The following is a 14,557-nucleotide window of genomic DNA, read 5'->3' on the forward strand; positions in this document are numbered from 1 at the left end:
TGAATAATGTGTACTCCAAAATCCTTAAGCTCTTTCTTTTGTGGAGAATTTTTCGTTCTCAAGTTGTATACGCCCCCGGTGACTCAACGGCAGGTCTGGGGCGTATAACGCTAAAAAAAAGAGAGGGTTTCAATACCCGTGATGAGCAGAACAAAGACAGCCCATTGTGTAGCTTTATGCTTAACAACAAACAATCAAATCAAGTTGTATGCAAATACTTTATATTATGTATAGCCTGAAACTGAGTTAAATGATAATTTACATTTAGAAATTAAATAAATGTCGATATGTATCCAATTTATGACACTTGCCAACAAGATTGATACACAAAGTTTTTTTTTAATACAAATATATTTTAATATAGAAACAATAACACAATTTACAATAACAGTTATTACCAATGGTCTATGTACAAAAGATTTACAAACAATATTTAGTCCTCTGTCTGGTCTGGACTTCCTCGATATCTTATTGAGGGTTCACGATGAGCAAATTAATTTTGATTGAAGTAGATACAATTCACTTAACATGGAGCTAGCTAACCGATGAAGTTATATAATGTTTTCATAAAAATACTAATGACCGATGTGAATCCACTGAAGTTAATAATATTCGAAATCTATAAACGTTCCTGGTCAAATATCTGAAGTTCCGAATTAATAAGCGTTATAAATATCACAGTTATAGCTTCAGAAATTTATAGTACACCAACTATAGCAAACCAGTAATATATACTGCACTGTGGCGGACTGCTAAAATGCAAGTACAATGAAAACTCATTACGGTTTACATGTGAATATTCTGTCATTTTTTGTTTGTTTGTTGTCGTGAAATCCCATGGACCGGTAAAGTGGTTGGTTGTGACGGACCGTTGGTTGAAAAACACTGCTTTAACTCGTGCAACGTTGTTAAGATGTTAATTGAACCGACTCTCAACTTTTGTTTACAATTGGTGATTCAGTTGTGCTCTAAAAGCTTTGAAAAGTTCAATAACACCGAGCTGCACAAAGTACAGAAAAAATACCATTGGTGTTTGCTGTAGTCGGGCCTACACGAATATCAAACATTCACTGTTAAGGAAACATATTTAAATTATTTAAGTATGTTTAATATATATATATATATATATATATCGGAAACATAGAGAACAACCAATAAAGTCAGCCTTCTTCCACATGATATTACTCCTGTGAATGCATTCTAAGTGAAACAACTGCACACATTTGGTAATGCCAAATAAACGGCTTGTACCGAGTAAAATAGGGTGGTTTTTACATCACGTATTTTATAAGACGATATCTGTTCATAACTCCAATAGTGTGATGGATGTTTTCCTGCTGAGTAGGATAATTCAAAAAATGGCCAACGTTTGAGTGAGGCTGCAAAACTCTTGAAATCATTTTATTAAAAAGCATTGATGGATTTAGATATTGAAACATTGATCCAATTAAAACAGCTTCGAACAGTGGTATATTGATTTGAATAGCTAGTTTATTAGCCACTTGTACAAAATATTTCACTTTCCAAAAAAATACTGGACTCATGACTAACTACACAGTTTCTAGCCTATACAATCAAATTGTTTCCCTGCTACCGGACACTGGATTGACTTACTGAAGTAAGATTATGAGACTTCCAAAAAATTCAGTTACTGTGCTAACTATCGAACTTAATCATAATCGATTTCAAAACCCAAAACTAAAAAAATAAACTAAAATTTCACCAAACGACATTTAACGCATATAGTGTCGTTTCTCAAAAATCATTTTGAATAGATATTTGTGATACAAAGTTTTTCAACAAACAGTAATATATTTAAGATACATGTAGAAAGAAAACATTATTTTATTTGTTCAGAAAAATGTTTTAATAAATTTCTGTAATTATTGCAGGAGAGCAGTACTACTTTTGTGAATATATCGCAGTCCTTGACCATTAATATAATATAATATAATATATATATAATTTACATATCTACAGACTCACGAGATGTATAATTATGTATTATCAGCAACTAGACTTCTGTGCTGATTTTTTTTTATCAAACAGCTAACCCTAATTTACTGAAATGTCGGCACGCTTAAATAAGCCATAACAACTCTTCTTAATATATCACGATTTTATTTTTCATGCGCCTCGAATATTCACGAACAGTAACCTGCTTTAATGTTGCTATATTTACCAGGAGACAAGTTTAACAACATGCTGTGCGATTTAACAGCAACCTACCTGCCTTTAGTTACCGCAGAACTTATTCAACAATACTCTGAATGAATTAACAGTTGCCTTTATTTATCCGAGGACGTTTTGAATGACTTACTACATACTTCAAAAGTCAATGCTCAGCATGCTGGAACGTGCTCGTGACAAGACAAGTAGAATGTGCTTGTTCAGTTATTTTTTATGTTAACGTTCTCTCTCACTCTTTCTTTTTGTAAACACTTCACGTGATATATACATTAAGAATTAGAAATGTTGTGTTTCGTGCGTAACTAGCACCCACGACATTGTACTTTCAAACGTGTGGGCTTTTGTAGTTTATTTCTTAAGCCTTTGTACTATTAGCATGTATCAAAAATGAAAATCGTCATAAAGATAGAAAGAGAAATTAGATTTCAAGACATATTTACATTTTTTGCAATCCCTTTAAAAACTAGTAAGTTTACGATAATAGTTTTAGGTTTTCGTATATTTTATGTTACTGCAGCTACGTGTGTTCTATGTTTCTATTGACATTCATTAAAACTATACATTTAGAACTAGTTAAGAATGTTGATTTCGATATGCCTTCTTCAACGACGTACTAATTTCATATTCCTCTGTTTTAATCAGTAACAGTAGTTTACCAAAAGGAAAAAAAAAATGTTAAAATGGCTACTTTCATCCCAGAAAAGTCACATATACCTACAGGTTTAATACGAGTTCGTATTTACAAACATTTCTTTTTCATAAAGTTAACCTAACTTGATATTTAGAAGTGCCACTTTCTATAACTGTTACACAAGGTTATATTTTGTCTATTATTCTGAAATGAGGATACATTCATAATCATTACTTTTTGATAATCTTTCAGTTCTAGTATATAGTTACTTTCATATGTTGTGTGTACTTTTTCAAGCGTACATTTTTTTCTTCCGTGCTGTTCTGGTTGAATGCATACAACGGACTTTCCCATGGCTAGCTGAGCTTTATATTACAGAATAAGGGAACAAACAAGTTCCATCTTGTCGTCACATCTCATCTAGCTATTAAGATTTGCCTCACCATTTCCTCCCGCTCTTTGTGGATATTTTCTAGCGTGAGATAATTATGTTGAAGGGCAAGCAAATGCGAGCATTTTTTGTTTTTGCAGTAACACAGGCTAGATCACCTGGCGCTGAAATTGTTAAAAAATATAAGTGGATCTTTATGATATCTTAAGCATTTCAAGCTAAACGTACCGAGGACAAAATAATAATTCTTTTCACAACCACCAGGCAGTTTTCTTCCAAAATTACCCATAATCGCGTGAGAAACAAATTTGCTGGGTGTACCTTACCGAGAACATTCTAGTGTCGGGTAGACGGTTTCTATAACTTGTTTATAGGTCACCCTTTGGAATTACATAGTGTCTGCTCAACTAGTGCCGAGTTGCAAGTTACCAGGATCTAGTCTCGTAATAATCCGAATAAAAATAAGTGGCTCAAGTCTTTATCGAAGATTCATAAAGTGATTAGTTATGTGTAAGGAAAGGTTATGATCTCGTAAGAAACAGCGGAAATGTCTCGGGTATTCTTTATCTGCAAGAGTGTGGGAACGAAAACCTCCTTTAATTAACGCTGTTGGGAATTACTGGCTCCGAACATCCGCAATACTACATGTGCTGTCAGAAATTCTAGAATAGGTAGTTTATCAGCAAAGTGTTCTGATAACTTTAATTGAAACTTACCATATATATATAATATTTACATGGAACAAAGCAACTTAATCTTCATATAGGGTTGTGCGTGGCCGATTATTAGCATGCTCGGATTGTGAATCAGTGTGTTCATGTTCGCGGCCCATTGTTGCAGCAAACGCGCTCCGAATCTGGGGGCCATGAGTACTATAAGAGTGACAATCGAATCTCACTATTCTGTCAGACAAGGATAGCCAATGAATTGGTGGTGGATATTTTTGCTAGCTGTCTTCCTCTAGTCTATCATTTCAATATCAGTATGGCTATGCGGAGATAGCCTTTTGTGCGAAAATTTTGAAATAAAACAAACAAAACTCTTCGTATGATTATGTGGAAGGAGCAAAATGTTAGATTAATCGCTAGAATAATAGAGAAGGTCTGATTCACGTATTGGATCAATATTTTTGTTTTGTGTCTTTGTTGGTTAAGCACAAAGCTGCATAATGGGCTATCTGTGCTGTGCTCACTGCGGAGACCAAACCATGAAGTTTAGCGTTATAAGCCCTCAAGTTTACCACTGAGCCACCGTGGAGTACATAGATTCATTCGTCTTGCTTGAGTTTGTTGTCAGTCTATCAATTAACAAATAGTGCTTACATAAACTTTCGTTATTTTTTATGACATCTTTTCTCTTATAGAAAGCATTAAGAAGTTAACTTTTTTCTCTTTTAGATGATTATTATGCAGTTTTTGTTGTACGAAGACGGAAACCTACGTTATCAGATAAACTAAATACAAAAATAGTAAACATAGTTTAGAATTATACAAAGTATTATAAAATATTTTATAAACTTATTGAACTTTATGAAAGAAATTCATACAAGTCCAGAGATTTTATGGAAAAATGTGAAAGTAAATGATTTGATCTCATTTATTAAACTTGAGTAAATAAATAACCTCTTTCAGAAGACTGTCTAGTAATCAGTGGACTCGATGTGAATCAAGAACTATTTTTTTTGTAATTTCATATTTCACGAAATGTTTGTTTCTTGCGTATAGTTTTATCCTACGATGATATAATAAGTAATGAAATAATGCCTGATTTTATTTTTCAGTTGCCATTTACACAAATCGGAACATTGAATGCCATTCACTTGTATTCAAGACTACGTGGAGGAGAACTTCAAACTGCAGTCACCATAGGGTCTAAAATTTTATGGCGGGTATTCCATAATAGGTAATCAGGGCTATATAAAATTTTAAATCACTCAAGTTGTTTATAATTTGATTTATTAAACTCTAAATAGAACTTATGATACTGTTTTATTGCATGTGATTATATCAGAGTAAGCGCCCTCTAGTGTCACGATGTATAACTAATTTAGTATTCCACAAAAGTAATTATTGTTTCTATATAAAATATGTTCTTAATGAAGACTTAGATATTTTTTCTATAATATGCTGCAAAAGTGTATTCTCCAATTATGTTTTTGATACTAAAATGGAAAAATGTTTTATTTAATGTCAAATTATATTATGTATATCATGTGGCTAGGCATGACCTGTTGGGTTGCATGTCAGACTGTAAATATGAGAGTCCATGGTTTGCATCCCCTTGCTACAAAATTGCTTTCCAAATTTTGAATTTGTGAGTATGTTATAATGGTAACAGTCAAATCCCAATATATTATTAGGGTAGTCCAAGAGTTGGTGGTTGGTGTTGTTGACTAACTGCATTCCCTTTAGTCTAGTTTATTAGTTCAAAATTATGGAAGGCTTGTACAGATAACTTTAATATAAGTGACAAACAATCTACAGTGGTGGAAAAAATTATTGCACACCCAATTTTTTTCATACTTTTCTTGATTCCTGAATTTTTTTCTGAAATTGTGCATTGTGAAAGTGTCAGAACTAGTGTAAAACAGTTATGGACATTGTGTGATGTAAGCAGAATCATAGTTCAGTCATCGAAACAAATATGCATTTTTATTAACAAACCAACTGCGACAAACATATAACAGCAGATGATCAACAAGTACTTGTCAAATATGAAAATGTTCTCTGAGTTAAAACCTAGATTTAAAGATACTGGCACTAATGTAATTGACAAAAAGTGCCACATCTAACCTTGATAACTTCTTGGCAAAGAGTGCATTAGGGATGGAATGTAGGCAGGGGTGAGTTTATGATGCAACACAGGGATTAGGGCTTCCTGCAGTTCCAAGGTGCTTCTTGGTTTTTCTTTTGTACTTTGTTACCCATTATATTCCAGCAGTTTGCAATAGGGTTGAGATCAGGGCTGAATATTACCAACCATTTTATTCCTGTGGCATAGAGCAGAGCCACCCTAGAATGTGCAGTGGTCAGCTACACCAAAGTGATCTTGAATTGTTGGCTTTAACTCGGACTCAAGGATCTTTGCCTTTCCCAAAATGCAGGTGCCCACACCATGGCCAGAGATGCATCCCAATATCACTTGACCCTACAGATGTTTTGCAGTTGTATTCAAACATGCTGGATGAAACTCTTCTCCACATTAATGTCATACAAAGTTTTTCCCAACAGACCTGTGCACTTTAACTTTGATTCATCTGAAAATACCATATTGCTTCAGTCTAGTCAGCATGCTCTTTGGCTCAGCTGAGCCTCATCTTCTTTATCTTGTTGGTGAGGAGAGGTTTCTTTCTTTGCCATCTTGTTGGGAGACCAGCTGAACACAGGCAAGACCAGAAGGTGCACATGGTGACCGTGGCCCCCAAATTTCCTGCCATGTTCTTTTGAGATCTGGGTATAACAGTTGATGATTCTGCAGGCTCGTGTTTTTGAGAACATAATTGTTAGTGGAAGCTGTCATTCTACCCCTTTCCAATAGCCAGTTTTTCTATATCTCTGCACCCAGTGGCTCATAGTAGACTGGTTAAATTTAATTCTTCTAGCAATCTGCCTTGTTAAAAGTTTCTCTGTGTTCAAAAAACAATGACTGCTTTTTTACATAGAGTTAACACGCAACTCTTGGCCATGGTAGCATCACATGCACATTGTAGCAGATAAGCTTTTAAGCTGACTTACAGTAAGGACCTCTATTTATAGCCTAAAAACAGCTGATGCAATACCCAGACAGTCTATAAAGCTGCTGATGTAATGATTAAGACATTATTGTATTATGCATGAAACACATTTGTACCTACATGCATTAGGGCCTCAAAACAGGCAATGATTTTGGAGAAAAGTGTGAAAAAATTGAGTGATGCAATAAATTTTTCCACCACTGTATATCTATGTGTGGTAATGATTCAAGCTATTCATTTTAAATATAATAGAATTAAATATCAAGACACTACCAGACTCTGATAAAAAAAGAATATAAGCAACAATTTACTATGATATAAGTTCACTACAAGTGTCTAGCTTATGACTATGTGAAGTTAGCATAGAAACTACTGACATATGTACATTTAACTTTTCGTATTGTCTAGTGAATATTATTGATGTCTTTAAATCAAAGTGTATATTGTTCAGTGGGTTTTGCCTTTTTCAATGAAATGCAAGTTAGAATAGTAAAGAAGTTTCTCACTTTACTATGAGATTGAAGAACAAAAAATTTACCATCTTTAGTTCTTATTTTCAACAGTAATAGTTGGAAATGCTAAGCAGCAGAAGGATAAGTGGATAATATGAAAAACAAACTTTTAGTTAGCAAATAGCCAAAATTTTGTTAAAATTTGGAGAATACATATAACATCACTTTAACTGCTACACAGATGAGGAAGCTTACATTTCATTTTATTGTTAGAGTTTGTATAATTAATGCTGATACTGAGTAATTTCAATTTATTGTAGTTCAAAATTTTCTAAAAATTTCATATGCTTGTATAAACTTTTTTTTTTACAAAAATCACAAGATAAAGTTTCACTTATCTTAAATTTTGAAATCATCAGTGATGTTTTTAAGGTCTTTTTACTGATGCTCAGGTAAAATCTATATATGTGTGTGAGCTCTTCATATTGATACTTTGTTGATTTTAGCAGATTTTTGGATATCCTATGATAGTTTCTTGTTGTTGGTGTTTTCATTTTACTTTATATATATCCTTCTCTTTCAGTTTTCTGTGATTTTTCAAAGTAATTATTAATAGTTTCAAGATATTGATGTATTTATTTATATTTCAGTATTATTTTAATTATTGCCACAAGTGAAGATGCTACAAGTGACAGTCATCTTTTTCACTTACTGGACAATATCTTTGCTGCTATGGTGATGATGGTTGGGATGGACAGTTTACAGAACATTCGCAATGTAGATCACTTAAAGCGAGAACTGAGGGTAAATATTATGAAATGTTACCAAAAACACATAACTGGTTGTAGTTAGTGATTGTGATTGCTAAATTGATTATGGATTTCAATCTTACTACTTAAATCAGGGATTTCCAAACTTTCCCAACTCACAATCTACTGGGCTGGTCACTGGGAGAGGATTACTGTTATGCATTTCAGTAAAGTCTAATAGTGTCTTCATAAGTAATGTAAAAATATAGCTGTCTTTATATTTTAATATATTTTGTTTTGCAACCTACACCACTACCTCTTTCAACCCAAAGTTTAGGAACCATCTACATTAATATTAGACCATAATAGAGACATTTTTTGACAGTAAAGTCATACATCTTCCAAAGACTGAGTTTGTTCTTTTCAGTAAAAGCAAAGTTAACTTGCTGGAATTAACAAATTTATATGAAAGATAAACAATTGCTATTTTATTACACTGTAAATATTATCATGAACCACAATAGCAGTTTATAATAGGGGTTGCTAGAAGTTGCACAAAACCTTAATAAAACGTTTGGGCAAAAAGCACCTTAAACTGTAAAGATTCAGTTCAAAAAAACACTTTAAAACCTTTACTATTGACTGCTAAGGCCATACACATATAAAATGCACAAAATAAGGTATTGTGAAGGTTGTAGTGGTATTGAAAAGTCAATTTGTTTCTTCTATGTTTTACATAAGCTAAAAAACACCATAATTCTAGTGTAAATGATGTCATCATTACCCCTTGAAGTTAGCTTTCTTACAAATATATGGTGTACCATTACAAAGCTTAAGTATATGGTGAAACAGGAATTACCAGCCAATAATAGATGAACATTAGATGACTGTAACATATAGATACTCAATGCTTTGTACATTATACAATCATTGTCTTTAGGGAGCCAACTCTTATATGATTTATGAAGTGTAGGAGTAAAAAAAAATCAATACACATAAAATTAAATTTTATTACACATATTCTATTACACATAGAATAATTACCTTAAAAGACAAAGGTTTATTTAAAGTGATGTTTTGGACATATGTTTTATTTGAAAAGGCTGCTTTTCTACTGGTAGAATTTTATATGCATTTAGTGGGAGTTGTGTCTTAGTCTAGGCATATATTTGCCCATTACTATGCATTATATATAGAGAATTTAATTACACAGAAACTGTAAATGCTCACTTTGTTATCAAACAAATCTCCATGACAATCTCCAGCTGCAATTTAACATTTTACATTTCAAACTAATGTGATAAAATAATCAATAGCTACAATAAATCATCACGAACGGTATTAGCTATCTACTAGTTATGATATTATCATTACAATGGATAAAGTTAGCTACCATATCAAGTAATCTGTTGTCCATAGTTGAGCATAAAAAAAGCCAGTAAACAAGATAAATAAAAAATTGGGAATTTAAAAACCTGCAAATAGGGATTGTAAAAAAAAAAAGTAACAAAACAAGGCTGGAGATACTGTAGACATTATTTATTCAAACTACAAATCCCTATTTTGACTCCACTAGATCCAATTCTAGGTAATAAAATGGAGCCAGAATAGGGGTTTAGTTGAATAAATAATGTCTACAGTATCTCCAGCCTTGTTTTCTTACATTGTTGTGATCTTTATTTGCAGGTTTTTATATTCCTAATTTTTATTTATCTTGTCAATATTGTATGTTGTGATTGATTTCTAATGAAGACTACATCAAGTGGACACTGGCATTTATGTAATACCTTTTAAGATTAAAAAAGTGTTTGTGTTTTTATTTATGAATAAAAGACAAGTAACACAATACTGTTTATAAGACAATAAGACATTATTATGTACTGTCAGAGGATGCTGATAATTTTAGCTTCTTCATACATTTATCATGATTTTTCACTGTCAATGAATGTGATATTTTGAGTGTTGTGAAAATATTTTTTAAAATTCTTTATCAGATATGCTTCTTTCTTGTTGACCACCTTCTTCAACAGCTTGACCAAGACATGGCAACTGTTAGCGACCTCACAGGAACAGTAGACTGCTTACTGTGTACTGAAAGTCCCACACTACAGGTAGTGTGTAATTAACATAAAACTTTTTCCTGTAGTGTATCATATTTTAAAGAGGGATTATCAAGAGCATGAAGGGTAAAGTTATATGATTTTAAGAGCTTTTGTACAGTTTTTCTTTTCAAAAGTGTAGAAAGTTTGTAACGATAACCTTATTACTTCCCTAATCACCAATTGTGTTCATATCAGGTTAGTTAACTTTGAACTTTCTAGCTTTATGTTTGCAAACATCAAGTGTGTTGTTATGTTATAAAGCTACAACTGAACCATAGATATTTATACAGTTGGTGTATTGTTATTCATTGTCTAAAATAATTAAAGATAAGTGGTTTGTTAGTGTTGTTGCAATGTTAGTCATCAATCAGAATAGTCAAAATATGTGTTTTAGTAGTTTGCTGTACTGTTAACATACAGTTATCTTTAAGGTACAAACTACTTAGTTGAGCCTGAACAAGTTATTGCACAGGACAGATTTCATGGGAATTTAAGTTTTAACAGGAAATACTTCTATTGTTGACAATCTTGTAGTTTGAAGGTTTTATTTAAAAGAAAAATTACAAAGTAAAAAAACTTGTGTCATGTTTTTAATTGTAATTATGAATCAGAGTCTCAGCTACAGGTCTGCTCAGCTATATTATACATTCAACTAGTTGAAACTAAGAGTAAGAAACCTGCTTAGATTCTGTAGCTGTAAAAAACTGTTAAAACCATAGGTGAAAATGTATAACAATTTACAACTGCCATATTTAAAAGTAAATAATTTACAAGTTGAAACTCTTTTAATTTATAGAATATATAACAATAAAACTGTCAATTACAGAAAAAATATCTGTAGGTTACTAAACTATGAATGCTTAGTATTTCAGTGTGTATGATAAGAGTTTTTTTGTTAATGATAAAAAGTATAAAACACTGAAGGTCAATCTTCGGTGTTAGAGATGTTTACACGTTGAAAAAGCAAAGATTCTCTGTTGAATACAGGTCTTGTAAAACTGTATTTGACTAAAGTATGTTTAGGCAAAATGTTTTGTTTTTTCATATAAAATTGCTCATTTATGGTGTTTTACTATTATGCCACAGAACTACCTCACTACATTTGTGAATCTAGCCAACACTGCTTATGGCTGCTTAATGGTGAGAGGAAAGGTTGCTGTGGCAACAAAAAAATGGTGGTCTCTGACAGGTCAAGAGATGGCACTACTCTCTGCATTTGTGAATACTTATCCAAAGACAACCTCTAGAGAAGTCTCCATTTACCTCCCAAACAGTTGTCCAATGGTAAAGTTGCCCGAGTACTTTGGATGTATTTTTAAGTCAACTTAGACAAATGTTTTGTTTTTGTTAATTTCTGCTTTTGTGTTTTACTGTACATAATTATAATCTAATGGGTTTGTAATAGATTAGTGACTACAACTAATTTGTGTGTTGAAAAGTATTAGAAACCATAATGAATGACACATATATATGAAGATATAAGACATGCTTTGTGACTGATATGTACTTATAACTTGACAGGTATGTAACAGGCTTGTTACTTTGCAACTAACTCAAGGAGTAGAAGTCTGTGTGCTATGTGGACCAGTGCCTTCTTTAAATCAGCTTGAAGAAGATGTAGGTTCAGGATTTTTATACAATTTTATTTCTCATTTACACTTGTTAATGGTTAATTTGCTAAATACATGTACAAAAGTGATCAGGAAAAATAATGATAGTTATAGATTAGTATTTTATCAGGCAGAAACTGGAGTAATTAGAAATAGAAACATCCTGGCAACAACTGTAAGCATATTTATTAAGTGAATGTTTTAAAATATACAAAATCCATCATCAACAATCTGTAACAATGTACGCTGAGAAAGATACATAATATATACAAACAAGTAAAAGTACAATTTTCATTAAAATTGAAACAGATAAAATATATAAAAAAACAAAGCTGAAAGGTCTTGAAATATGACATTAATATTTAAAAGAATTTACAGAAGATTTAAATATGCATATATAAAAAAGTTGTTTATGTAAAATATAGTTTAAATGAACTGCAGTTGTTGTTTAAAATTGGGTACTCAGTCAATACCAGTAAATCTTTGAAGACTGGTTTGTGAATGGATAAAACTGAGGTTAGCAGACATGGAGTATTCATATTCAGTATTAGTATTCGATGCATTCAGATACAGCTTTGGGAACATTTGTACTTGTATTTGAATACTTTGTTAGGAAAAATTAAAGTATTCATATTTGCTTAATGATTTAGTGAATACATAATATTATCAGAATAAATATACAATTTTTAGACTCATTATTACATCTGCAGCACAAAGCTTCTACTGTAAGAGAAAGTAACATTTTTCTGTACAGAATACATTGTACTATAATATGTTATATGGTAGATGAAAATCTTGGCTTTCTGTTGGTTATAAATAATTTAATATTGAATGTCAGAGAGAACTATTGACAAATCATGAAAGAGAGGATATGACAGGTGGGTCTGGCAAGATGGGTCTGATTTTCTATTTGATGGCTATGTAACCCAAAAAAAATTGAATGGTACGAAAATTATGCTTTGCCTGAGCAATGTTAACATTATAACGAGTAATTTATGTTAAATTTCGTACTTCTTGGAGGGGTGGTAAATATATTAGAGAAGAGGAGATGCCTAGAGAAAAAAGTCACATTTCTCACACTAGGGGAAATTCAGGATTTTTTTAAATATTGCCTTATAAATTAAGAACTTAAAATTTATATACTATTAAAATATGGATTATTAGCTATGATTTTATGCTATACTAATTGGTATAACATGAACTAAAAGTAGTTTAATTAAATTTTGAATGTAACTTACTAAAACATTGTGACATGCACAGTAGAGGATGCTCATGGCAAGAGGGTTAAATCAGGTCAGTACTCTCCAACCACCTTAAAATTTATGGCATTACATGGTTATTTATCCAATCAAGTCACTTGTGAGAATTTGAGATTGATACTAAACTGTCTTCAATAGTACATGAACACTTCATACTTCATACTGCTAGATCTGATCACATCAAGGCAAAGTGTAAATATTGTGAGTGGACTTTTTCTACTTCACGAAAAACCACTTCTAACCTGCTGACACATCTGAAGGTAAGCTTTTTTATTATTTTTGTTAATATGAACTATATTCTATGTAAATTATCCAATATAGTATAGGTAAAATAAATTTTTCACGCATTTTAAACTACATTTTTTATTATTTTCATTTATTTAGTATTATATTTTTGTATTATTCTCATTTATTTAGTATTATATGTTTGTATTATTTTCATTTATTTAGTATTATATGTTTGAATTAGTTTCATTTATTTAGTATTATATGTTTGTATTATTTTCATTTATTTAGTATTATATGTTTGTATTATTTTCATTTATTTAGTATTGTATGTTTTATTATTTTCATTATAAACGATATTCTATATTATATAACTAAGATATTTATTTATTATATTTTGTTATTTATTTTTTATTATTAAACTGTATTCTGTAGATATACTTAATTTCTCATGTTTTGAACTATATTGATCATTTTATTTATTATTATATTTTTTTATTATGAACTATATTATATAACTGAGGTACACTTTTGAATTTCTAGCATAATCATGAGGCAAGAGCTACAGAAGTCTACATCTGGCTCTGGTACTTCCGCTCAGGTGGAGCAGCCTACAATAGTAGCGTACTGTACAGAATTAACTAATTATAAGTCTACACACCCTCGTCAGAAGCACGTCACTAACAAAACTTGTCAGTTTTATTGCTGGTACACTGCAACCCTTCCCAGTGCTGGAGTCAAAAATTTTCAAGATATAATGGCAGCCATAGATTCTCTGTATATTCTTCCCAGTCACAAGCATCTGTCCACAATGTTGATTGAAAGCAGATTTGATGAATTCCAACAAAAAGTCATCTCTCTACTGCAACTTGTATCCAACATCAATGTCAGTGTGTATATCTGGAGTAGCAGACAAATGTGCAGCTTTCTTGGTATCATTGGTCATTTTATATTTTGCTGGAAAATGCAAGGAACATCACACATATGATAATATTGCAGTTCAATATGATAAAATAATAAATTTCTTTAACATCAACAACAAGATGTCATATGTGACATCTGATAATGCATTCAACATGATCAAGGCTTTCTGCTTGCCTGGGTTTGAACCACAAACACTACCTAGATGGTGATAGCTCATCTACAGATAGTGAACTTTTGGATGTATCTAAATCAGCAGACAATTTATCTGAATTTCTTCCTAACATGACTCTT

General features: G+C 31.7%; 1 protein-coding gene across 1 annotated transcript in view; it reads left to right on the top strand.

Moving 5' to 3' along the window:
* Positions 1-13,987, top strand: part of LOC106459636 (protein fuzzy homolog) — a 56,817-nt gene extending 42,830 nt beyond the window's left edge. Inside the window, exons 2-7 of the mRNA XM_013919269.2 lie at positions 4,993-5,114; positions 8,048-8,201; positions 10,141-10,257; positions 11,335-11,532; positions 11,770-11,865; positions 13,886-13,987. Coding sequence (XP_013774723.2) covers positions 4,993-5,114; positions 8,048-8,201; positions 10,141-10,257; positions 11,335-11,532; positions 11,770-11,865; positions 13,886-13,987 — 789 coding nt within the window. The remainder of the gene's footprint in view (positions 1-4,992; positions 5,115-8,047; positions 8,202-10,140; positions 10,258-11,334; positions 11,533-11,769; positions 11,866-13,885) is intronic.
* The last annotated feature ends 570 nt before the right edge of the window (positions 13,988-14,557 follow it).

The sequence above is a fragment of the Limulus polyphemus genome, unplaced genomic scaffold (genome assembly GCF_000517525.1).
Source record: "Limulus polyphemus unplaced genomic scaffold, Limulus_polyphemus-2.1.2 Scaffold641, whole genome shotgun sequence".
Taxonomy (NCBI): domain Eukaryota; kingdom Metazoa; phylum Arthropoda; class Merostomata; order Xiphosura; family Limulidae; genus Limulus; species Limulus polyphemus.